This window comes from Pseudophryne corroboree, chromosome 2, assembly GCF_028390025.1.
Source record: "Pseudophryne corroboree isolate aPseCor3 chromosome 2, aPseCor3.hap2, whole genome shotgun sequence".
Taxonomy (NCBI): Eukaryota; Metazoa; Chordata; class Amphibia; order Anura; family Myobatrachidae; genus Pseudophryne; species Pseudophryne corroboree.
The window spans coordinates 355,744,012-355,767,257 of NC_086445.1; the positions used below are offsets into that span (position 1 = coordinate 355,744,012).

The following is a 23,246-nucleotide window of genomic DNA, read 5'->3' on the forward strand; positions in this document are numbered from 1 at the left end:
GTTCAGAATCCACCCGTGATCCAGAAGTAGTTTGGTTGAGAGGCCAATGCTGTCCAACAACCGCTCCCTGGATGGTGCCTTTATCAGAAGATCGTCCAGGTACGGAATTATGTTCACTCCCTGTTTGCGGAGTAGAAACATCACCTCTGCCATCACCTTGGAGAACACACTCGGTGCCGTGGAGAGACCAAATGGCAAGGCCTGGAACTGGTAGTGGAAGGCCTGCAGTGCAAACCGTAGCTAAGCCTGATGAGGCGGCCAGATCAGAATATGAAGGTACGCATCCTTGACACCCAGAGACACTAGGAATTCCCCCTCCTCCAGACCTGTGATCACAGCTCTCAGAGACTCCATCTTGAATTTGAACACTCGTAAGCACGGGTTCAACGACTTGAGGTTCAAGATCGGTCTTACAGAACTGTCCGGCTTCGGTACTACAAACAAGTTGGAATAATATCCCTTGTTTTGAAGATGAGATGGAACTGGAACAATGACCTGAGTCTGCATCAGTTTTTGAATGGTGTCCTGTTAAGTTACACTTGCTTCCTGTGAAATTGGTAAGCCTGATTTGAAGAATCTGTGAGGTGGGAGCTCCTGAAACTCCAGTCTGTAGCCCTGGGAAATAACATCTATGACTCAGGGGATCCTGGCATGATGTACAGATGTGACTAAAATATTTTAGTCGGGCTCCCACCTCATGCTGAAGCCTTTGAGGAAGCAGAGCTTGAGCTCTGCTCCTGTGAACCGGCAGTTGCTGGTTTGTGTGGTTTACCTCTAGCGCCTCTGGTGGCTGTGGAAGAACCTTTGGTTTTGCCCTTAAACTTGGCAGTCCGAAAGGACTGTAGATTAGGTCCTGAGTAGGCCTTCCTGGCTGGGGGAGCTGCAGAAGAAAGATACGTAGACTTACCCGCAGTAGCTTTGGAGATCCATTTGTCCAGTTCATCTCCAAATAAGGCCTCTCTCCTGTGAAGGGTAGGCCTTCCACGCCTTTCCTGGAGTCCGCGTCAGCAATCCACTGGGGTAGCCATAAGCCTCTGTGTGCTGACACTGCCATAGCAGTGGTGCATGCATTAAGCAAGCCTATTTATTTTATGGCTTCTACTATAAAATTTGCAGAGTCCTGTATATGTTGCAGGAGTAAACTAATCTCCCACTTAGGCAAGGTACCTAACCCCTCAATTAGGTTACCCGACCATTTGGCGATGGCCTTAGTAATCCACCCACATGCTATAGTGGGTCTCTGGGTCACCCCAGCAGCTGTATACAAAGATTTGAGTGTATTCTCAATTTTACGATCAGCAGTATCTTTCAGGGAAGCTGCACCTGGGTAGTACAATTTTCCGTGACAGCCTGGATCCTGATGCATCCACTATCGGTGGATTTTCCTATTTTTCCCTATCCTCAGGAGGAAAAGGAAAAGATGATATCAACCTTTTAGGGATTTGAAATTTCCTATCAGGATTAACCCACGGTTCTTCAAACTGGGTATTTAGTTCCTTTGACACAGGAAAAGTGGCTGAGGATTTCTTTTTTATATTAAAAATAAGATTTTACTTACCGATAAATCTATTTCTCGTAGTCCGTAGTGGATGCTGGGGACTCCGTCAGGACCATGGGGAATAGCGGCTCCGCAGGAGACAGGGCACAAAAGTAAAAGCTTTAGGATCAGGTGGTGTGCACTGGCTCCTCCCCCTATGACCCTCCTCCAAGCCTCAGTTAGGATACTGTGCCCGGACGAGCGTACACAACAAGGAAGGATTTTGAATCCCGGGTAAGACTCCTACCAGCCACACCAATCACACTGTACAACCTGTGATCTGAACCCAGTTAACAGCATGATAACAGCGGAGCCTCTGAAAAGATGGCTCACAACAATAATAACCCGATTTTTGTAACAATAACTATGTACAAGTATTGCAGACAATCCGCACTTGGGATGGGCGCCCAGCATCCACTACGGACTACGAGAAATAGATTTATCGGTAAGTAAAATCTTATTTTCTCTGACGTCCTAGTGGATGCTGGGGACTCCGTCAGGACCATGGGGATTATACCAAAGCTCCCAAACGGGCGGGAGAGTGCGGATGACTCTGCAGCACTGAATGAGAGAACTCCAGGTCCTCTTTAGCCAGGGTATCAAATTTGTAGAATTTTACAAACGTGTTCTCCCCGACCACGTAGCTGCTCGGCAGAGTTGTAATGCCGAGACCCCTCGGGCAGCCGCCCAGGATGAGCCCACCTTCCTTGTGGAATGGGCCTTGACAGATTTAGGCTGTGGCAGGCCTGCCACAGAATGTGCAAGTTGAAATGTGCTACAAATCCAACGAGCAATCGTCTGCTTAGAAGCAAGAGCACCCAGTTTGTTGGGTGCATACAGGATAACAGCGAGTCAGTTTTCCTGACTCCAGCCGTCCTGGAAACCTATATTTTCAGGGCCCTGACAACATCTAGCAACTTGGAGTCCTCCAAGTCCCTAGTAGCCGCAGGTACCACAATAAGCTGGTTCAGGTGAAACGCTGACACCACCTTAGGAAGAAACTGGGGACGAGTCCGCAGTTCTGCCCTGTCCGAATGGACAATCAGATATGGCTTTTGTGAGACAAAGCCGCCAATTCTGACACTCGCCTGGCCGAGGCCAGGGCCAACAGCATGGTCACTTTCCATGTGAGATATTTCAAATCCACAGATTTGAGCGGTTTAAAATGTGATTTGAGGAATCCCAGAACTACGTTGAGATCCCACAGTGCCACTGGAGGCACAAAAAGGGGGTTGTATATGCAATACTCCCTTGACAAACTTCTGGACTTCAGGAACTGAAGCCAATTCTTTCTGGAAGAAAATTTACAGGGCCGAAATTTGAACCTTAATGGACCCCAATTTGAGGCCCATAGACACTCCTGTTTGCAGGAAATGCAGGAATCGACCGAGTTGAAATTTCTTCGTGGGGCCTTCCTGGCCTCACACCACGCAACATATTTTCGCCACATGTGGTGATAATGTTTTGCGGTCACCTCCTTCCTGGCTTTGACCAGGGTAGGAATGACCTCTTCCGGAATGCCTTTTTCCCTTAGGATCTGGCGTTCCACCGCCATGCCGTCAAACGCAGCCGCGGTAAGTCTTGGAACAGACCTGGTACTTGCTGAAGCAAGTCCCTTCTTAGCGGCAGAGGACATGAGTCCTCTGTGAGCATTTCTTGAAGTTCCGGGTGCCACGTCCTTCTTGGCCAATCCGGAGCCACGAGTATAGTTCTTACTCCTCTACGTCTTATAATTCTCAGTACCTTGGTTATGAGAAGCAGAGGAGGGAACACATACACCGACTGGTACACCCACGGTGTTACCAGAACGTCCACAGATATTGCTTGAGGGTCTCTTGACCTGGCGCAATACCTGTCCAGTTTTTTGTTCAGGCGGGACGCCATCATGTCCACCTTTGGTCTTTCCCAACGGTACACAATCATGTGGAATACTTCCCGATGAAGTCCCCACTCTCCCGGGTGGAGGTCGTGCCTGCTGAGGAAGTCTGCTTCCCAGTTGTCCACTCCCGGAATGAACACTGCTGACAGTGCTATCACATGATTTTTCGCCCAGCGAAGAATCCTTGCAGTTTCTGCCATTGCCCTCCTGCTTCTTGTGCCGCCCTGTCTGTTTACGTGGGCGACTGCCGTGATGTTGTCCCACTGGATCAATACCGGCTGACCTTGAAGCAGAGGTCTTGCTAAGCTTAGAACATTGTAAATTGCCCTTAGCTCCAGTATATTTATGTGGAGAGAAGTCTCCAGACTTGATCACACTCCCTGGAAATTTTTTCCCTGTGTGACTGCTCCCCAGCCTCTCAGGCTGGCATCCGTGGTCACCAGGACCCAGTCCTGAATGCCGAGTCTGCGGCCCTTTAGTAGATGAGCACTCTGCAGCCACCGCAGAAGAAACACCCTTGTCCTTGGAGACAGGGTTATCCGCTGATGCATCTGAAGATGCGATCCGGACCATTTTTCCAGCAGATCCCACTGAAAAGTTCTTGCGTGAAATCTACTGAATGGAATCGCTTCATAAGAAGCCACCATTTTTCCCAGGACCCTTGTGCAATGATGCACTGACACTTTTCCTGGTTTTAGGAGGTTCCTGACTAGCTCGGATAATTCCCTGGCTTTCTTCTCCGGGAGAAACACCTTTTTCTGGACTGTGTCCAGAATCATCCCTAGGAACAGCAGACGTGTCGTCGGAAACAGCTGCGGTTTTGGAATATTTAGAATCCACCCGTGCTGTCGTAGAACTACTTGAGATAGTGCTACTCCGACCTCCAACTGTTCGCTGGACCTTGCCCCTATCAGGAGATCGTCCATTTTCTTTGAAGAAGAATCATCATTTCGGCCATTACCTTGGTAAGGACCCGGGGTGCCGTGGACAATCCAACCGGCAGCGTCTGAAACTGATAGTGACAGTTCTGTACCACGAACCTGAGGTACCCTTGGTGAGAAGGGCAAATTGGGACATGGAGGTAAGCATCCCTGATGTCCCGGGACACCATATAGTCCCCTTCTTCCTGGTTCGCTATCACTGCTCTGAGTGACTCCATCTTGATTTGAACCTTTGTATTTAAGTGTTCAACTATTTCAGATTTAGAATAGGTCTCACCGAGCCGTCTGGCTTCAGTACCACAATATAGTGTGGAATAATACCCCTTTCCTTGTTGTAGGAGGGGTACTTTGATTATCACCTGCTGGGAATACAGCTTGTGAATTGTTTCCACTACTGCCTCCCTGTCGGAGGGAGACGTTGGTAAAGCAGACTTCAGGAACCTGCGAGGGGGAGACGTCTCGAATTTCCAATCTGTACCCCTGGGATACTACTTGTAGGATCCAGGGGTCCACTTGCGAGGGAGCCCACTGCGTGCTGAAACTCTTGAGACGACCCCCCCCACCGCACCTGAGTCCGCTTGTACGGCCCCAGCGTCATGCTGAGGACTTGGCAGAAGCGGTGGAGGGCTTCTGTTTCTGGGAATGGGCTGCCTGCTGCAGTCTTCTTCCCTTTCCTCTATCCCATGGCAGATATGACTGGCCTTTTGCCCGCTTGCCCTTATGGGGACGAAAGGACTGAGGCTGAAAAGACGTTGTCTTTTTCTCCTTTATACGGCAATACTTCCATGTGCCGTTTGGAATCTGCATCACCTGACCACTGTCGTGTCCATAAACAACTTCTGGCAGATATGGACATCGCACTTACTCTTGATGCCAGAGTGCAAATATCCCTCTGTGCATCTCGCATATATAGAAATGCATCCTTTAAATGCTCTATAGTCAATAAAATACTGTCCCTGTCAAGGGTATCAATATTTTCAGTCAGGGAATCCGACCAAGCCACCCCAGCGCTGCACATCCAGGCTGAGGCGATCGCTGGTCGCAGTATAACACCAGTATGTGTGTATATACTTTTTAGGATATTTTCCAGCCTCCTATCAGCTGGCTCCTTGAGGGCGGCCCTATCTGGAGACGGTACCGCCACTTGTTTTGATAAGCGTGTGAGCGCCTTATCCACCCTAAGGGGTGTTTCCCAACGCGCCCTAACTTCTGGCGGGAAAGGGTATACCGCCAATAATTTTCTATCGGGGGAAACCCACGCATCATCACACACTTCATTTAATTTATCTGATTCAGGAAAAACTACAGGTAGTTTTTTCACACTCCACATAATACCCTTTTTTGTGGTAGTTGTAGTATCAGAAATATGTAACACCTCCTTCATTGCCCTTAACAAGTAACGTGTGGCCCTAAAGGAAAATACGTTTGTTTCTTCACCGTCGACACTGGAGTCAGTGTCCGTGTCTGTGTCGACCGACTGAGGTAAAAGGACGTTTTAACGCCCCTGACGGTGTTTAAGACGCCTGGACAGGTACTAATTTGTTTGCCGGCCGTCTCATGTCGTCAACCGACCTTGCAGCGTGTTGATATTATCACGTAATTCCTTAAATAAGCCATCCATTCCGGTGTCGACTCCCTAGAGAGTGACATCACCATTACAGGCAATTGCTCCGCCTCCTCACCAACATCGTCCTCATACATGTCGACACACACGTACCGACACACAGCACACACACAGGGAATGCTCTGATAGAGGACAGGACCCCACTAGCCCTTTGGGGAGACAGAGGGAGAGTTTGCCAGCACACACCAAAAACGCTATAATTATACAGGGACAACCTTTATATAAGTGTTTTTCCCCTTATAGCATTTTAATATATATAGTCATATCGCCAAATAAGTGCCCCCCCTCTCTGTTTTAACCCTGTTTCTGTAGTGCAGTGCAGGGGAGAGCCTGGGAGCCTTCCCACCAGCATTTCTGTGAGGGAAAATGGCGCTGTGTGCTGAGGAGAATAGTCCCCGCCCCCTTTTCGGCGGGCTTCTTCTCCCGTTTTTCTGAGACCTGGCAGGGGTTAAATACATCCATATAGCCCCCAGGGGCTATATGTGATGTATTTTTAGCCAGAATAAGGTACTATCATTGCTGCCCAGGGCGCCCCCCCCAGCGCCCTGCACCCTCAGTGACCGCTGCTATGAAGTGTGCTGACAACAATGGCGCACAGCTGCAGTGCTGTGCGCTACCTTATGAAGACTGAAAAGTCTTCTGCCGCCGGTTTCTGGACCTCTTCACTTTTCGGCATCTGCAAGGGGGTCGGCGGCGCGGCTCCGGGACGAACCCCAGGGTGAGACCTGTGTTCCGACTCCCTCTGGAGCTAATGGTGTCCAGTAGCCTAAGAAGCCAATCCATCCTGCACGCAGGTGAGTTCACTTCTCTCCCCTAAGTCCCTCGATGCAGTGAGCCTGTTGCCAGCAGGACTCACTGAAAATAAAAAACCTAACAAAACTTTTACTCTAAGCAGCTCTTTAGGAGAGCCACCTCTCGGCCGGGCACAAAAATTTAACTGAGGCTTGGAGGAGGGTCATAGGGGGAGGAGCCAGTGCACACCACCTGATCCTAAAGCTTTTACTTTTGTGCCCTGTCTCCTGCGGAGCCGCTATTCCCCATGGTCCTGACGGAGTCCCCAGCATCCACTAGGACGTCAGAGAAATAAAATTCCTCAGTCTCCTCTCTTACCTTATCAGGGATATGCAGAGCGTCTCTGATAGCTTCTATGAGAGCCTCTATTCCCTGTGACAGAGTAGCCTACCCCATTTCTGAGTCCACCTCCCCCTCCTCCATGTTTGACCCTTCATCATCAGAGTCAGACTGCAGGATATGGGCTAAAGGACGTTTTTGCGGACAAATGGCAGGGGACTGAGACGGTGGTTTGGGTACTGAGTCTGTTCATAAACTCAGTCATCGATTGTCTTAAGTATTGCGTCTCTTTCTCATTACTGGACAATTTAGAAGAGATATTGGAAATCATTCCCCTAATGGAATCCAGCCAAGCTGGCTCTGCCCCGCTAGCCTGGAAGGGTACACTGCACTGAGTACACTCTAGTGAACCCCCTGGAGAAGAGGAACACTGTGCCTTACATGAAACACACTCTTTGTCTGACATACTGTGACAGTGACAGCACACACACAGAGGAAATGGTTAAATGCACAATTAACCCACAAAGAGCCTTTCAAGAGAGACACAGAGATAGCCTGGAGCCAGCACACAGCGCCCTTACTGCTAATGCCACGCTTAGCCGGGGCGCAGACAGGTACACTAGTAAGCGCTTTCCCCCTGCTATGACCCCCTGGTACCGCTGAGGTAATATGGGGTCTCTCCAGAGTAGCTGCGTGTCCCTGTCAGTCAGCGTCTGTGTCCACTGCAGAGGGAAAATGGCGCTGGTGAGCTGGTGGATCCGCTCATAGTGAAGCCCCGCCCCTTCAATGGCGCGCAGTCTTCCCGCTTTTTTATACTGGCTGAGGTAATTTTAGTGCTTAAAATGGAGTCAGTCGCCTTTTAAGTCTGTAATGCCAGTCTGAGTACTGTGTACCCCCATAGTGTACTAAGACTCAGTTTGCTTCCCCAGAAGCGGTGCATCCGCACTGTTTACTGAGTCTGGAGACCCCGCCGTCCCCATAGAAGCCGTGCGTCTCCGTACCCTCATGCCGCCATAATGGCCGGCAACCCGCTAACCGGGACGCCGGCTTAGTACTCACCACTCTTCAATCTTCTGGCGCTGTTAGGGGTGGCGGCATGCTGCGGGAATGTACACTCGCCGTGGTGGGGATTGCGAATAGTTCCCTTAGGAGCTAATGTCCTGTCAGCGGGGAACGGGACCATTAACCCTCCAAGAGGTTGGGCACATTTTCTAAACTGAGTCTGGTAGGAGAGGCATAGAGGGAGGAGCCAGTGCACACTATCAAATTCCTAAAGTGCCCAAGGCTCCTAGTGGATCCGTCTATACCCCATGGTATTAAATGGATTCCCAGTATCCTCTAGGACGTAAGAGAAAACAGATCAAACGAAAGTATAATGAGAATGGAAGAAAAAGAGCCAAGAAAACCTTGATACAAGCAAAACTCTAAATTCAAGGTATGTCAGTGTCTGATAAAACCATCCAATGATGTAAGCAACATATGGCTCTATTAAGAAGACCCAGGAGGACTCAACTATTGAAAAAAACACAAAAAGCCAGACTGGTATTTATTAGAAAGCATACTGACAAACCAATGCTTTTGGGGAATGTCATTTGGACAGAGGAGTCAAAACTTGCACATCAGCTAAATGTTCAGTCACATCAGCTATATGTTCACAGATGAAAAAATGAAGCTTTCAAAGAAAAGAACAGCTTACCTACTGCGACACACGGCAGAGGTGTTATGTTTTGGGGCTGCTACAGCATGCTGTGTCTGGTACGGCATGCCTAAAATCTGTGCAATTCTATTAACCACTTAACTGACGATTTATTTTGCCAAAAACCACTCTAAAGATTGTGCAAAAAAACATTAGCTTATGTGTCCCCTCATTTTTGTCCATGTCATCTTCATTTGTTTTATTATTTTAAATATTCTATTGAATCAAAAATCAAATGCAAAGTCTGCTAGATGTGGAACAAACAATGGTGGATACCAAATACTTATGCCAGTTTCATGTTAATTCAGAGAATAATATGGCTTCTTCATTTTTCGTAGAAGGGTACCAACAAACGTGTCCATGTCTGTATATAATACTGGCTTTCACAGAGCTATAAGTACATATGTTGGTTTGGTTTTATTTTAAATTATACTATGCATATCCATTGTTTGCATATGTAAGAGAAAAAAAAGCTTACATCCTTAGCCAGATTATGCAATCAATACTCATGACTCTTTATGGATTGAGAGGGGCAACAGAAGCGGCCAGGAGTGAGTAATCATATGCTCAGTACAGTAAGAGATTGTTCATGTAACTGCAACATACACAGCCCCTCTTGGTGAGCCAGGTCCCATGCTTAAAATGTGCATCTTATTTGCACAAATGAAACAACTGGAAGTGACAAAACCTCTGCTAGGTTACACTGATCCATTTGACGTGCGACATTTGAATGTGTGTGTGCGAATGAGTCTGAATCTGTATATGAAGTGCTACAATGCATCAACTACAGCCTTTTCTCACGCCAAGTTCCATTGTGCTTCATCTGCGGCTTTCAAAATGTTTTAAACTAAAGTTGCAACCCAGTGTCTCTAGTGCACTTTGAGTGGTGTTTTGCTGCATCTGAAAAATGTCTGCTAAATTTAAGAAGCAACTCTCTGTCCCTTGAGTGTGTCGTTTCCTGCTTACGTTCAAGGCACAAATTAGTAAAAGGCTACATGAGACACAATGAAAGTTAATGGAAAGGAATGTATAAGGTAACATCCAGTATATATTTTTCAGACAATCAGCTGTGCTTCACAAATTAACAGTGCTTCATCTGTGTACTCGCCAACTCACATATCCTATATATTTGTCATAGAACTTTTTACAATTACTTTGTAATGGGAATCTAACTGTCTGTGGCCACTAAAGGTGGGCTACATGTTCTCTAAGTGCGGAAAATACTTAATGTTAATCAAGCGTTCATTGTGTATGTCTTGATGGAAAGCGAAAGTGAATATGGTTAGTGCATATCATGTGGCTGGCTTTAAATTACCTTTCTGCGTTTTGAGGTTAGGAAAGCCTTGTAAAGTGAAGCGCTTTTTTGAAACTGAAGAAGATTCTGAGGTAGGGCTAATAACTGTGCCATCTAGAAATGAGAGACACAGCAGACAAGAGAAATAGACTTGTGTGGAAAACACAAACATACATGCAGCAGCAGGAAATGAGAAGAATTGAATATAATATTTGTGTAAAGCAAGATCCTAGTTATCCAAACGCCTTACCTCTACACCCTTGTCTCTCTGCCTGACCAGTACTACAAAACCCGCTCAGCACAAGTCACTCACCTTTACCTTTTTCAAGATACTTTGGTAATGTTACTGAAGAGGAGTCGGGGCTTAATAAAGGCTCTGTTTTTCTTTCTTCAAATATTTTGATTTTTCCAGATTTACTTCTCAGAGGGCTAGAAACAGAAAATAAAATGGTATGATTTATTCAGTATTTAGGGTAGCATACCTGACTATATTACTGGGGTATGTGATAAGAGCTCAGGTCTGACTATGCTAGGATATCAGGAGCCGCTGGTACTTGAAGTGACCAGCCTCGTGTATACTCAGTGGTAGAAGGCGGGTAGTAGCCGTATTGCACCTCGGTATGTGTTAAGATGATTGGGGTGTATGGTTTAGGGTATATCTAGTGTGCAAGTGTTCAATATGTACGTGGGTACCCTTAGTAGGAAAAGCACATACTACACCCTTAAAGTTGTCACTACACTACAAGTGTATAGGGACATAGTACCATACAGAAAAAGGCTCTCTAGATTAGCCAACTTACTACCCAGGCAACACCATGGTCCGGATGCAATGCTGCCCAAACTCTCACTTTTTTTTAAAGGGCCATCACCTACAAGGCATGGTTTTGCCTTGTAAGTGATTGCCCCTTTAAAAAGCCCTCCGAGTTTGGCCAGCATCCCACACGGCCACCGAACTCAGGCAGCAATACATCAGGCGCCATACATCTATCCTTCATCTACCACACTCTTCCATTGTCTATTGTTGTACAGGAACATTGTGTGACTCTAATACAAGTACAATAATAAATTTGGATCTTTATTGGCACAACAATGATACTGCCTCCTTCATTTGTTTGCAACAATATATTTTATATTCATACCTTTATCTTGCATTATTGGTAAGTTTTTTCTTATAGCAGCACCCATGTTATACTTATTATTATTATCCTTTATTTATATGGCGCCACAAGGGATCCGCAGTGCCCATTGCACATTACATAATCAAACAAGAAAACAGCATTTCAAGACAATATAGGACAGATATGGGAAAACCCGGGGTTAGATGCCATCGAAAGGAGTATGGAGTATAAGATAGTGTAAGTAAGAAAAGGAAAGGCACATGAGGAAAGAAGGCCCTGCTCTTGCAAGCTTGCCATCTAAAAGGTGAAGGGCTGACAGACCGGGGTGACACAGACGGGGTGGACAGTAAGCATAGACAAGAGGGTATACTGAACACTTACACTAGAGACGCCCTACAACTCACACCCAAGGGTGCAGCGCTGCTACTACCTCCCTTCTACTACTGAGCAGAACGGACTGCATAACACAGATTTGCTTTATGGTTTAGCCAAATTCTATACCCATATTTTGCTACACTTTGCTACAATTACACTTTGTAAATGAGTAATTATTAACTTGTTAACACTAACAAATGAATACACACGCTCACCTGGTACTAGATGGAGTAGGCAAGGGAGAACTGTTGGTCTGTTCCACAGATTTGTGTTGGCTGGCTTCTGCAAACACAAACCAAATAGTACATCACTTATGTCTGCAAAACAATGTACTAACCAGCATGTTAAAAGATTTAAAGAAAAGAATATTATTTTTAACATGGCCACATGAGCACCTGATAATTTAAGCAAGCATGTCTGTCAGCTGCCAGAAACCCTGTGTCTTGTGGTGTAGACGTGCAGCAGTGTGGGCTGATTCCACTTATGATAGAAAGCATTGTTTTAGTGTCCCTAACACAAATGCATATGATCAGTAACTGGCTGTCTGTTCTGCCATGATAGCACACAGGCACATACATAGGGAAAACTGAAGTGAAAAAGGAATTTGTTTAATCTTACGAGACAGTTTGGTAAAAACTCACAGGTCTGTTAACCCTACGTGAAGCATCTGAAAATCACGTCTGATCACATGCATGAACAGCAAGCAATACCATGTCCCACGGACTGGGCCACATATAAAGCACAAACGGTTTGTGGTAGGTATGTATCCAAACTTCTTTTGTTGATTCATGATGTTGCACTTCTAATGTCATGTCTGAAACTACAACCTGACAAAAGCCACCAGTCATGCCCTCTGCCTAGTACAGAATCCAACTTTCTATTACAACTTGAGATGCTGATTGGTACATGGTTGTCACTGGGATTTGTTAACTAACATTTCTCATTCCTGCACAAAGCAGGACAGTGAACAAGCTGAAGCTTATGTATATAAGCCACTGTCAACAGCAGCAGAAATTGACGTAGTAAACGTAGTACAAATCAGTTTCCAAGCAGAGTCATGTTCTGGCAAAGGTCAGCAACTAATCCCAAAGACAATTCTACATCCAAGCAGGGGTAAGAGCTGGAAGCAAGAAGGTAAAGCGAGAAAATAGGGTAGGGTCATAACAGGATCCTCACTAAGTAGTCCGCCTATCAGTGGTATAATGTCAGTGATCCCATCACGGCTGAAAGCGCTGATGTAATCACAACTGACCCCCGCATGTGTACACTGAGGCATAAGAGAAAATGGCAACTAACTGGTTACATGTGCCTGGGAGAAAGCAAAGGGTATTTACACAATATAAACAACACAATAGATGAAAAAAATGTATTTAGCAGAAAAGTAGAACAAAAGGTGTAACATTTACCTCTACATGCCTGTAACTGGCTAGTTAACACTTTTCTGATTGCATTTACCCATGTGGCCTTTATGTCAGCTGTTGGAGCCTGTTACAAATACACAATTATGTAGTCAGTGTAAATTTATCTCTTAATAAAAAAACAAATAAAACAGGATTCAGATATATGCAGTTCAATACTAATTACAGTAGCATGGTCCAATTGTAAAGCGCAAGGGAATTTGCTGAGCTATATAAGCAACTGGTAACAAATAAATGGTGTTACATACAGTATAACCACCTGCTTTGTCCATCTACTGTTTTACTAATCACCTACAGTAAGTGTTCCCCACAAGCTTGTGAATGCTGGAAGGTGATCCTATGTTACGAACCATAAACAGTATATGCAACATTACTACCATGAAATACACAAATAAGTAATCATACAGTGTTCAAGATTTATGATTACTTCTTGTATGTAATGCATAACAAATTGTGACCAAACACTCTTACAAGAGATAAGGGAGTCCCTTATAGTTTAAAATATATCCAGCCTTGTACGTGTAGTTTTACATGTCTGCAGTGACTTGTTATAGCCTTTCATTTAATAAAAAGGTGTACATAACCGCCACATGGATGTTTTCTGTGACTGTCTGCATCATAAACTAAAGTATAACAGTACCTGCACAATATAAACTTCTTCTCTTGCATTGTACCAGATTTCAAATTTCTTATTGTCCCCTTTCACATACTCCGTTATTCCAACAGATGTCATCTAACAAATGAAAAAGCAAGATAAGTCACTTATTTATTTTATTATTAAATGACAGCACCAATTACATACATATCCTATGGAAAGACTTGCATTGAAAATAAAGATCCTAGCAACCTCCAAATATCTTTTCTGCAGATGTTAGTAATGATTGAAACACAACTGAGAGACTGCACTACTTTTAAACCACCCTGACAGCTAGAACTGATTAAGTATTTACATTACACGTATACAGTAAATGTAAAAATGAAGCTGCTAGAAGAAATGTCAAGCAGTATATTGAGCCTCAAAACATACACACTATAAACAATTGTTTATAATAAAAAAAGTTACTCAGAAAAAAAACACAGAGTAATGGGACCTACTCACTCACAGATCTCACTGCACGATATGAACGTTCTCGTTCATATCGTGCAGTGTGTAGGCACCAATGATGAACGATGCATGGCTCCGCACTCGTTAATCGTTGGTGCCCTGTCGCTTATGCATGCAGCCCAATATGGACAATCTCGTCCATATTAGCGTGCAGTGCTATCGAACCGGGTGACGGGGGAAGTGAAGAAACTTCACTCCCCCCTTCACCTCCCCCATGCCGCCGGGTCGCCAGTCGGCCGTATCCGCCGTCGAGCAGCTCAGCAATGGATTTTTACACAAAATAACGAGGTGCGCAAGGAATCAAGATGGTGGAACTCAGTGATTAAAGATTGCCTGTGACGCTTTCCCAATAAAACAATGTGTTCCAAAAGATTAAATCCATGTTTAGCAATTTATCACTTGTTAATAAATTACCACGTATATCTTAGCCCTCTTATAGGAGCACTATTTTAATGTTAAGAAGTGTCTATAGTACAGTGGTAGAATGGTGTGCAGACTTACATTTAAGGAATGTTTGTAGCTATAAGAAGGGGCCTTCTCGTACCCCTCCCCATTCTCTTCTCTCTTCTTGCAGAACAGCACTGCCCTCTCATGCAGAAACAGGTGCCTCTGCATGGGCTTAAACCTTGCCAGATCCTTTACTTTCGAATGACCCTTTTTATGTTCAGTCCATACATTAAAAGACCCTTGCATTAAAAGTTTTCCAAGGTCATTCAGGTTCCCCTAGAATGAAGATTGAGAGCCCACAGTATTAATTCTGGAATAAGAGTGCTGCACATAACTGAAAACATGATAAGTCAAGTTTTACATTTATAGGTTGTTCATCAATAAAAACAATATATAAAATAAAAAAAAGCCAGTCAACACATGTTCCAAAAAATACAGCCATATGAGGTCACAGTTGTAAAGTTCACACATGCACCATGAAGTATACTTGAATGCAGCTCTAATAGTTTACGTCTCTATTATAGAGAGCTATAATTTCTCTTACATGGAGGGGAAGATCTTACGATGAACAGATCTTAAAATGTTTGAAATTGTCATATACACTACCTGTAAAATGTTTTAGAACACTCACATTTTCCTTTTTTTCTTTTTATTGAAATTTACATAGATTAATGCTGTGGTTCTCAAACTGTGCCGTGGCACCCTTGGGTGCCTCAGGACACTTGAAGGGGTGCCTTGGGTTGGTGGTCCAGGACCAATTTAAATTATTTATGGTCAATGTAATGCAACTGCAAAACGGGTGGTCTTCAGTTTGCCGACTATCGGGATCCCAGCGCACAGTATACCTGCGCCGGAATCCCGACAGCCAGCATACCGACACTTTTTCTCCTTCTTGGGGGTACACGACCCCCCTGGAGGGAGAATAGATAGCGTGGCGCGCGTGCACCGTGCCCGCAGCGTGGCGAGTGCAGCGAGCCCGCAAGGGGCTCATTTGCACTCGCCCAGCTGCGTACAGCTGCTGGTATGCTGGCGGTCGGGATTCCGGCGCCAGTATGCTAGCCACCGGCATACCCTACTACACCCCTGCAAAACCAGTGCTGGTGGCTGCTAATCATAATATATGTTGACAAACAGATGCAAGTCCTGTCCCTCAACACATAACTGAATCTAAGGATGACATATAAACACAATTTACTACATTTAATATTTCTTTCTACATTTCTCAGTAAGAAACTTTTTTTGCCTAGTGGTGCCCTGAAAAAAATTCTGATACTCTAGGGCGCCATGATTCAAAAAAGTTTGAGAACCACTGGATTAATGAATAAAAGTACTTTGTAATTAAATATAGAACAACTACACAGTCACAAGAATTGAATATAAATGTTTGCCTCCTTTTACAGATACATTCTTTCTATAACGGAAATCAAAGTTTGTTCGAGAAGTTCTTCCCAACACTGCTGTAGAAGTTCCCACACATGTGATGAACATGTAAGGTGGCTTTTACTTTCACCTTCCTGTTCAGTTCATCCTAAACCCGCTCAATGAGGTTTAAGTCTGGAGACTGTGCATGCCTTTTCCATCGAAGGTAGTTCTGACATAGCCTAAAAGTATGTTCTGTGTCATTATCTTGCCACAGAATAAACACATGACCAACTAGGCACTGACCAGAGAGTACTGCCTGGCTTTGAAAAATGCTGTGGAAGCCCTTTAGGTTCTGTGCAAGTGGCCAGAATCCAGCAAAAGAGAACTCAGACCATCATGTGGCTTCCTCCATATCTGACAGTTGGTAATACAGGGGTTTAGTAACTGTTTATTTTGCTGCATATCTAAGCCTGAAAGTTAAAAGGGCAATGTTTTTAATAGCAAACCTTGGGGCATCTATTATTTTTTGAAACGCCTCTCATTTTTAATTTCTTAACATATTACTTCTACATAATTTACATTAGCTTTCAGTTTTTGCTAACCTAAACTTTTTCTTTTAAACCTCTAGTAGTTTTACCGCTTACCTTTGATTCCATTTTACATTATTCACTGGACTGGAATGGCTTACAATTAAGACCTGGCAAAATGGGTGTGTTCTAAAACTTTTGACATGTATTGTGTGTGTATATTATATACTGTATATATATATATATATATATATATATATACTGTGTGTATATATATATATATATATAAACTGTATATAAAAAGAAAAAATTTGGAACTGAGAGCACAAATGTCAAAGAAATAACACGTAGACAATTTATAGAATTAATTATTAAGAAACAGTCCCCATTAATATCTTTGAGTGACTGCTAAAAAAAACAGTGTATTTGTGAAACACGCATAAAACAGTAAAAAATGATGTTCTAAAGTAAGCGCCTTGAGTCCTGTTTGGAGAAAGAGCACTATATAAATAAAATTATTATTATTAAAGCGCCTACTAGTGCAAACGTACAAAGTGCAAAATGTGCTCAGGTGAACAGGTATTTTGGGAATATATTTAGCTTCTTAGTTAGCGTCTTCGGTCGTCAGACCAGCATATAATCAAGTTGTATAGAAAAGAAAAAATATAGAGACCATCGTGTGTAACATTTTAACTCTGCATATTTGTTTAAAAGCAACAGATACTGTGTATAATCTAGGGAAAGCAATCCCAACCAACAAGGTTTTTCCGTTTCATTTATTATATGCTGGTCTGACGACCGAAGATGCTAACTAAGAAGCTAAGTCTATTCCCAAAATATATGTTCACCTAAGCACATTTTGCACTTTCTTCGTTTGCACTAGTAGGCGCATTAGAACGTAATTTTTTTACTATATATATATATACACATATACAGGTTGCATCTCCCATATCCAAATATTCCGAAATACGTAATATTCCGAAATACAGACTTTTTTGAGTGAGAGTGAGATAGTGAAACCTTTGTTTTTTGATGACTCAATGTACACACACTTATTTTAAAACACAAGTTATTAAAAATATTGGGGGTAATTCCAAGTTGATCGCAGCAGGAAATTTTTTAGCAGTTGGGCAAAACCATGTGCACTGCAGGGGGGGCAGATATAACATTTGCAGAGAGAGTTAGATTTGGGTGCGTTATTTTGTTTCTGTGCAGGGTAAATACTGGCTGCTTTATTTTACACTGCAATTAAGATTGCAGATTGAACTCACCACACCCAAATCTAACTCTCTCTGCAAATGTTATATCTGCCTCCCCTGCAGTGCACATGGTTTTGCCCAACTGCTAAAAAATTTCCTGCTGCGATCAGCTTGGAATTACCCCCATTGTATTAAATGACCTTCAGGCTGTGTGTATAAGGTGTATATGAAACATAAATGAATTGTGTGAATATAGACACACTTTGTTTAATGCACAAATTTGTAAAACATATTGTCTAAAATGACCTTCAGGCTGTGTGTATAAGGTGTATATGAAACATAAATGCTTTCTGTGCTTAGACTTGGGTCCCATCACCATGATATCTCATTATGGTATGCAATTATTCCAAAATACGGAAAAATCCCATATCCAAAATACCTCTGGTCCCAAGCATTTTGTATAAGGGATACTCAACCTGTATATGTGTATATAATAAGATTTTACTCACCGGTAAATCTATTTCTCGTAGTCCGTAGTGGATGCTGGGACTCCGTAAGGACCATGGGGAATAGCGGCTCCGCAGGAGACTGGGCACAACTAAAGAAAGCTTTAGGACTACCTGGTGTGCACTGGCTCCTCCCACTATGACCCTCCTCCAGACCTCAGTTAGGATACTGTGCCCGGAAGAGCTGACACAATAAGGAAGGATTTTGAATCCCGGGTAAGACTCATACCAGCCACACCAATCACACCGTATAACTCGTGATACTATACCCAGTTAACAGTATGAAATATAACTGAGCCTCTCAACAAATGGCTCAACAATAACCCTTTAGTTAGGCAATAACTATATACAAGTATTGCAGACAATCCGCACTTGGGATGGGCGCCCAGCATCCACTACGGACTACGAGAAATAGATTTACCGGTGAGTAAAATCTTACTTTCTCTGACGTCCTAAGTGGATGCTGGGACTCCGTAAGGACCATGGGGATTATACCAAAGCTCCCAAACGGGCGGGAGAGTGCGGATGACTCTGCAGCACCGAATGAGCAAACTCTAGGTCCTCCTCAGCCAGGGTATCAAACTTGTAGACTCTTGCAAAAGTGTTTGAACCCGACCAAGTAACAGCTCAGCAAATTTGTAAAGCCGAGACCCCTCGGGCAGCCGCCCAAGAAGAGCCCACTTTCCTCGTGGAATGGGCTTTTACAGATTAAGGGGGCGGCAGTCCAGCCGCAGAATGTGCAAGTTGAATCGTGCTACAGATCCAGCGAGCAATAGTCTGCTTAGAAGCAGGAGCACCCAGCTTGTTGGGTGCATACAGAATAAATAGCGAGTCAGTTTTCCTGACTCCAGCCGTCCTGGAAACATATATTTTTCAGGGCCCTAACTACGTCCAGTAACTTGGAATCCTCCAAGGCCCAAGTAGCCGCAGGCACCACAATAGGTTGGTTCACATGAAAAACTGATACCACCTTAGGAAGGAATTGGGAACAAGTCCTCAATTCCGCCCTATCCATATAAAAAAATTAGATAAGGGCTTTTGCATGATAAAGCCGCTAATTTTGATACACGCCTGGCCGACGCCAAGGCCCACAGCATGACCACTTTCCACGTGAGGTATTTTAGCTCCACGGATTTAAGTGGCTCAACCCAATGCGACTTCAGGAAATCCAACACCACGTTGAGATCCCACGGTGCCACTGGAGGCACAAACGGGGGCTGACTATGCAGCACTCCCTTAACAAAAGTCTGAACTTCAGGCAGTGAAGTCAGTTCTATTTTGGAAGAAAATCGATAGAGCCGAAATCTGGACCTTAATGGAACCCAATTTTAGGCCCATTGTCACCCCTGACTGTAGGAAGTGCAGAAATCGACCTAGCTGAAATTCCTCAGTTGGGGCCTTCCTGGCCTCACAGCACGCAACATATTTCCGCCATATGCGGTGATAATGGTTTGCGTTCACTTCTTTCCTAGCTTTAATTAGCGTAGGAATAACTTCCTCCGGAATGCCCTTTTCCTTCAGGATCCGGCGTTCAACCGCCATGCCGTCAAACGCAGCCGCGGTACGTCTTGGAACAGACAGGCCCCCTGCTGCAGCAGGTCCTGTCTGAGCGGCAGAGGCCATGGGTCCTCTGAGATCATTTCTTGGAGTTCTGGGTACCAAGCTCTTCTTGGCCAATCCAGAACAATGAGTATAGTTCTTACTCCACTCCTTCTTATTATTCTCATTACCCTGGGTATGAGAGGCAGAGAAGGGGACACATACACCGACTGGTACACCCACGGTGTTACCAGAGCGTCCACAGCTATCGCCTGAGGGTCCCTTGACCTGGCGCAATATCTTTTTAGCTTTTTGTTGAGGCGGGACGCCATCATGTCCACCTGTGGCCTTTCCCAACGGTGTACAATCATTTGGAAGACTTCTGGATGAAGTCCCCACTCTCCCGGGTGGAGGTCGTGTCTGCTGAGAAAGTCTGCTTCCCAGTTATCCACTCCGGAAATGAACACTGCTGACAGTGCTAACACATGATTTTCCGCCCATCGGAGAATCCTTGTGGCTTCTGCCATCGCCATCCTGCTGTCACAACTGAGGGCCTGAGCTGACGGGAGGCAGCCTCAGTTGTAGGGGCTGAGATGTACCGAAACCTGGGAGGTTGTATCAGACCCCTGGACATGTAAGTAACATGAATAATAACTGCCCGAAGGCGTGACCACGACAACTTGGATAAAAGTCAATGATGTTTATTATGACAACTCCGCAACACAGCAGCAGTAAAAGAAAACGTAAAAGTCAGCAAATAATAAATACAGTTCCTGGGTACTACAGGATGGCAGGAGCCACAGGGCACTGGTAGTGTGAGATAGTTCTTATGATCTTCTAGATGGAAAGTCCTTACCAGGCCCGACTGTAGCAATGGAGATAACCCAGGATTGTGCCAGCTGATGTTCCAGGAAAAGCTGGGTTGCTGAAGGTAAAACAGCTGCTGTGGATACTGGCTGGAACCAGACTGTTGTTAGCACGGAGTGGATACTGGCTGGAACCAGTTAAATAATAGATGAACTTGGGAGCGATGAAATATGAACTGAAATGTAGAATTTGAGAGCGGAGAAATAATAATACCGGTGGAGAGTGGTAAAGTGTAGAAAGGACACCGGCCCTTTAAGGGAAGCTGTACTCTGCTGGAAGCTGAGCTGGAAGCAGGTAATGCTGTAGCTGGAAACAGATGAATCCACAATGGATTGGAGAGTCAGGCTACACCGCAGGTGGAATGCTGGTGCGGGTCTCTATGGTGGAAGTCTTGAGACAGGAGCTGGAACCTGGAAGACAATCACAGGAGAGAGACAAACAGGAACTAGGTTTGACAACCAAAGCACTGACGCCTTCCTTGCTCAGGCACAGTGTATTTATACCTGCAGCAAGGAAGGGATTGGCTAGGCAATTATGCAGATTAACAATACTGACAACAGATTGGAGGAAATGATCAGCTGACAGAATCCAAGATGGCTGCGCCCATGCAGACACTTGGAGGGAAGTTTGGTTTGTAATCCATGTGGTAATGAAAACAGTAATGGCGGCGCCGGCCACTGGAGACAGGAGACGCCAGGCTGACAAGTGCACATCCAACCACGCGGACACAGCGGAGGCCGCGGCTGACGTAATCGCCACTCTGACACTCTGCATGCAGAAGCTCAGGGACGGCGGCGGAGGCCGCGGGAGACGCCATGCCAGATGTAATAAGGCGTTACTGTGACAGCGTCTCAGAGAGACAGGAGAGGATGCAGGAATGTGAACATTAGGATAACAGATGGGATCCGGTCCTGGAGCGCTGAGCCAGCCTTAGGAGGCATCTGATGGGTAAGAAATGGCGTCCAGATACCCGGATCGTGACAGCACCCCCCCTTTAGGAGTGGCCCCAGGACACTTCTTTGGCTTTTGAGGAAACTTGGAATGGAATCTCCGGACCAAGGCAGGAGCATGGACATCAGAAGCATTGGTCCATGAACGTTCCTCAGGGCCGTAACCCTTCCAGTCAATAAGATACTGTAGTTGACCGTAACGGTGACGTGAGTCCAGGATCTTGGCCACTTCATACTCAACGCCTCGTTGAGTTTGGACTTTCGGAGTTGGAGGAAGTGAGGAATGAAACCGATTCAAGATCAGCGGTTTCAACAGGGAAACATGGAATGTCCTGGGTATTTTTAAGAAGGGAGGCAACTGGAGTCTGTAAGCAACAGGATTGATGACTTGTTCAATCTTGAAAGGACCGATATAGCGAGGTGCAAACTTCATACTGCGAACTCTTAACCTCAAATTCTTCGTGGATAACCATACCCGATCACCCACCTTGAGAGCAGGAACTGCTCGACGCTTCTTATCCGCAAACTTCTTGTACCTGAACGATGCCTTGAGCAGAGCTGATCGTACGCTCTTCCAGATATTGGCAAACTGATGCAAGGTGATATCCACTGCGGGAACAGAAGTTGCTGGAAGCGGTTGGAACTCAGGGACTTTAGGGTGGAATCCAAAGTTGGTGAAGAATGGTGTTGAAGAAGATGAAGAATGATACTGGTTGTTATGACAGAACTCGGCCCAGGGAAGTAATTGAACCCAGTCATCTTGAGAGGAGGACACATAGATGCGGAGGAAGGCCTCCAAGTCCTGATTCACCCTCTCGGTTTGACCATTGGTCTGAGGATGGTAAGCCGTGGAAAACTTTAGCTTGACTTGGAGGACTTGACATAAACTTCGCCAGAATTTGGCTGTGAATTGAACTCCTCGATCTGAGATAATTTCTTCAGGAAGACCGTGGAGTCGGAAGATCTCTTGTATGAATACTTGAGCCAACTTGGAAGCTGACGGAAGACCGGTGAGAGGAATGAAGTGTGCCATCTTGGTGAACCGGTCAACTACCACCCAGATGGTATTGAACTTGTTGCACATGGGTAAGTCTGTAATGAAATCCATCGACAAGTGGGTCCATGGTCGACGGGGAACGGATAGTGGAACCAGTTGCCCCGCAGGCGACTGGCGGGATACTTTATGTTGGGCACACTTTGGGCAAGATGCAATAAACTCCAAGACGTCTTTTTTCAGAGTTGGCCACCAATAGGACCTAGAGATAAACTCCAGGGTTTTTTGGATACCTGTATGTCCGGCAAAACGGGAAGCATGGGCCCAATGCATGAGCTTCTTCCTTAGCATCGGCTTCACAAAACTTTTCCCTGATGGGGGCGTAGAGTCCATCCCTACCGTGGAGAATGCCAACGGATTTATAATAGGATGCTTGTCTGAAGACTCTGACTCATTTTCTTGCTCCCATGAGCGGGAAAGGGCATCGGCCTTGCGATTCTGAGAGCCCGGACAGAACTGGAGTTTAAAGTCGAACCTGGAAAAGAAAAGTGCCCATCTGGCCTGACGAGGGTTGAGACATTGTGCGCCCTTCAGGTATAAAAGGTTCTTGTGGTCTGTAAGTATGGTGATTAAATGAGAAGCTCCCTCCAACAGATACCTCCACTCTTCTAGAGCGAGCTTGATGGCTAGCAACTCCTGGTCGCCAATGGCATAGTTGCGCTCAGCTGGGGAGAACTTCCGGGAGAAGAAACTGCAAGGATGTAAATGGCCATCTTTAGCCCTCTGAGATAACACCG

At 45.1% G+C, this 23,246-nt stretch overlaps 1 protein-coding gene across 16 annotated transcripts in view; it reads right to left on the bottom strand.

The window, feature by feature from the left end:
* The window catches only part of MCF2L (MCF.2 cell line derived transforming sequence like), a 648,156-nt gene that overhangs the window by 36,984 nt on the left and 587,926 nt on the right, over window positions 1-23,246 (bottom strand). For 9 of the 16 annotated variants that reach the window (XM_063953143.1, XM_063953132.1, XM_063953130.1 and 6 more), the window contains 6 exons: window positions 14,560-14,781; window positions 13,594-13,686; window positions 12,942-13,020; window positions 11,751-11,817; window positions 10,356-10,471; window positions 10,064-10,156 (listed from right to left, as the gene is read on the bottom strand). In XM_063953143.1, the coding sequence (XP_063809213.1) occupies window positions 10,064-10,156; window positions 10,356-10,471; window positions 11,751-11,817; window positions 12,942-13,020; window positions 13,594-13,686; window positions 14,560-14,781 (670 nt within the window). The remainder of the gene's footprint in view (window positions 1-10,063; window positions 10,157-10,355; window positions 10,472-11,750; window positions 11,818-12,941; window positions 13,021-13,593; window positions 13,687-14,559; window positions 14,782-23,246) is intronic. The other 7 variants (XM_063953141.1, XM_063953144.1, XM_063953139.1 and 4 more) reach the window with 3 other exon arrangements.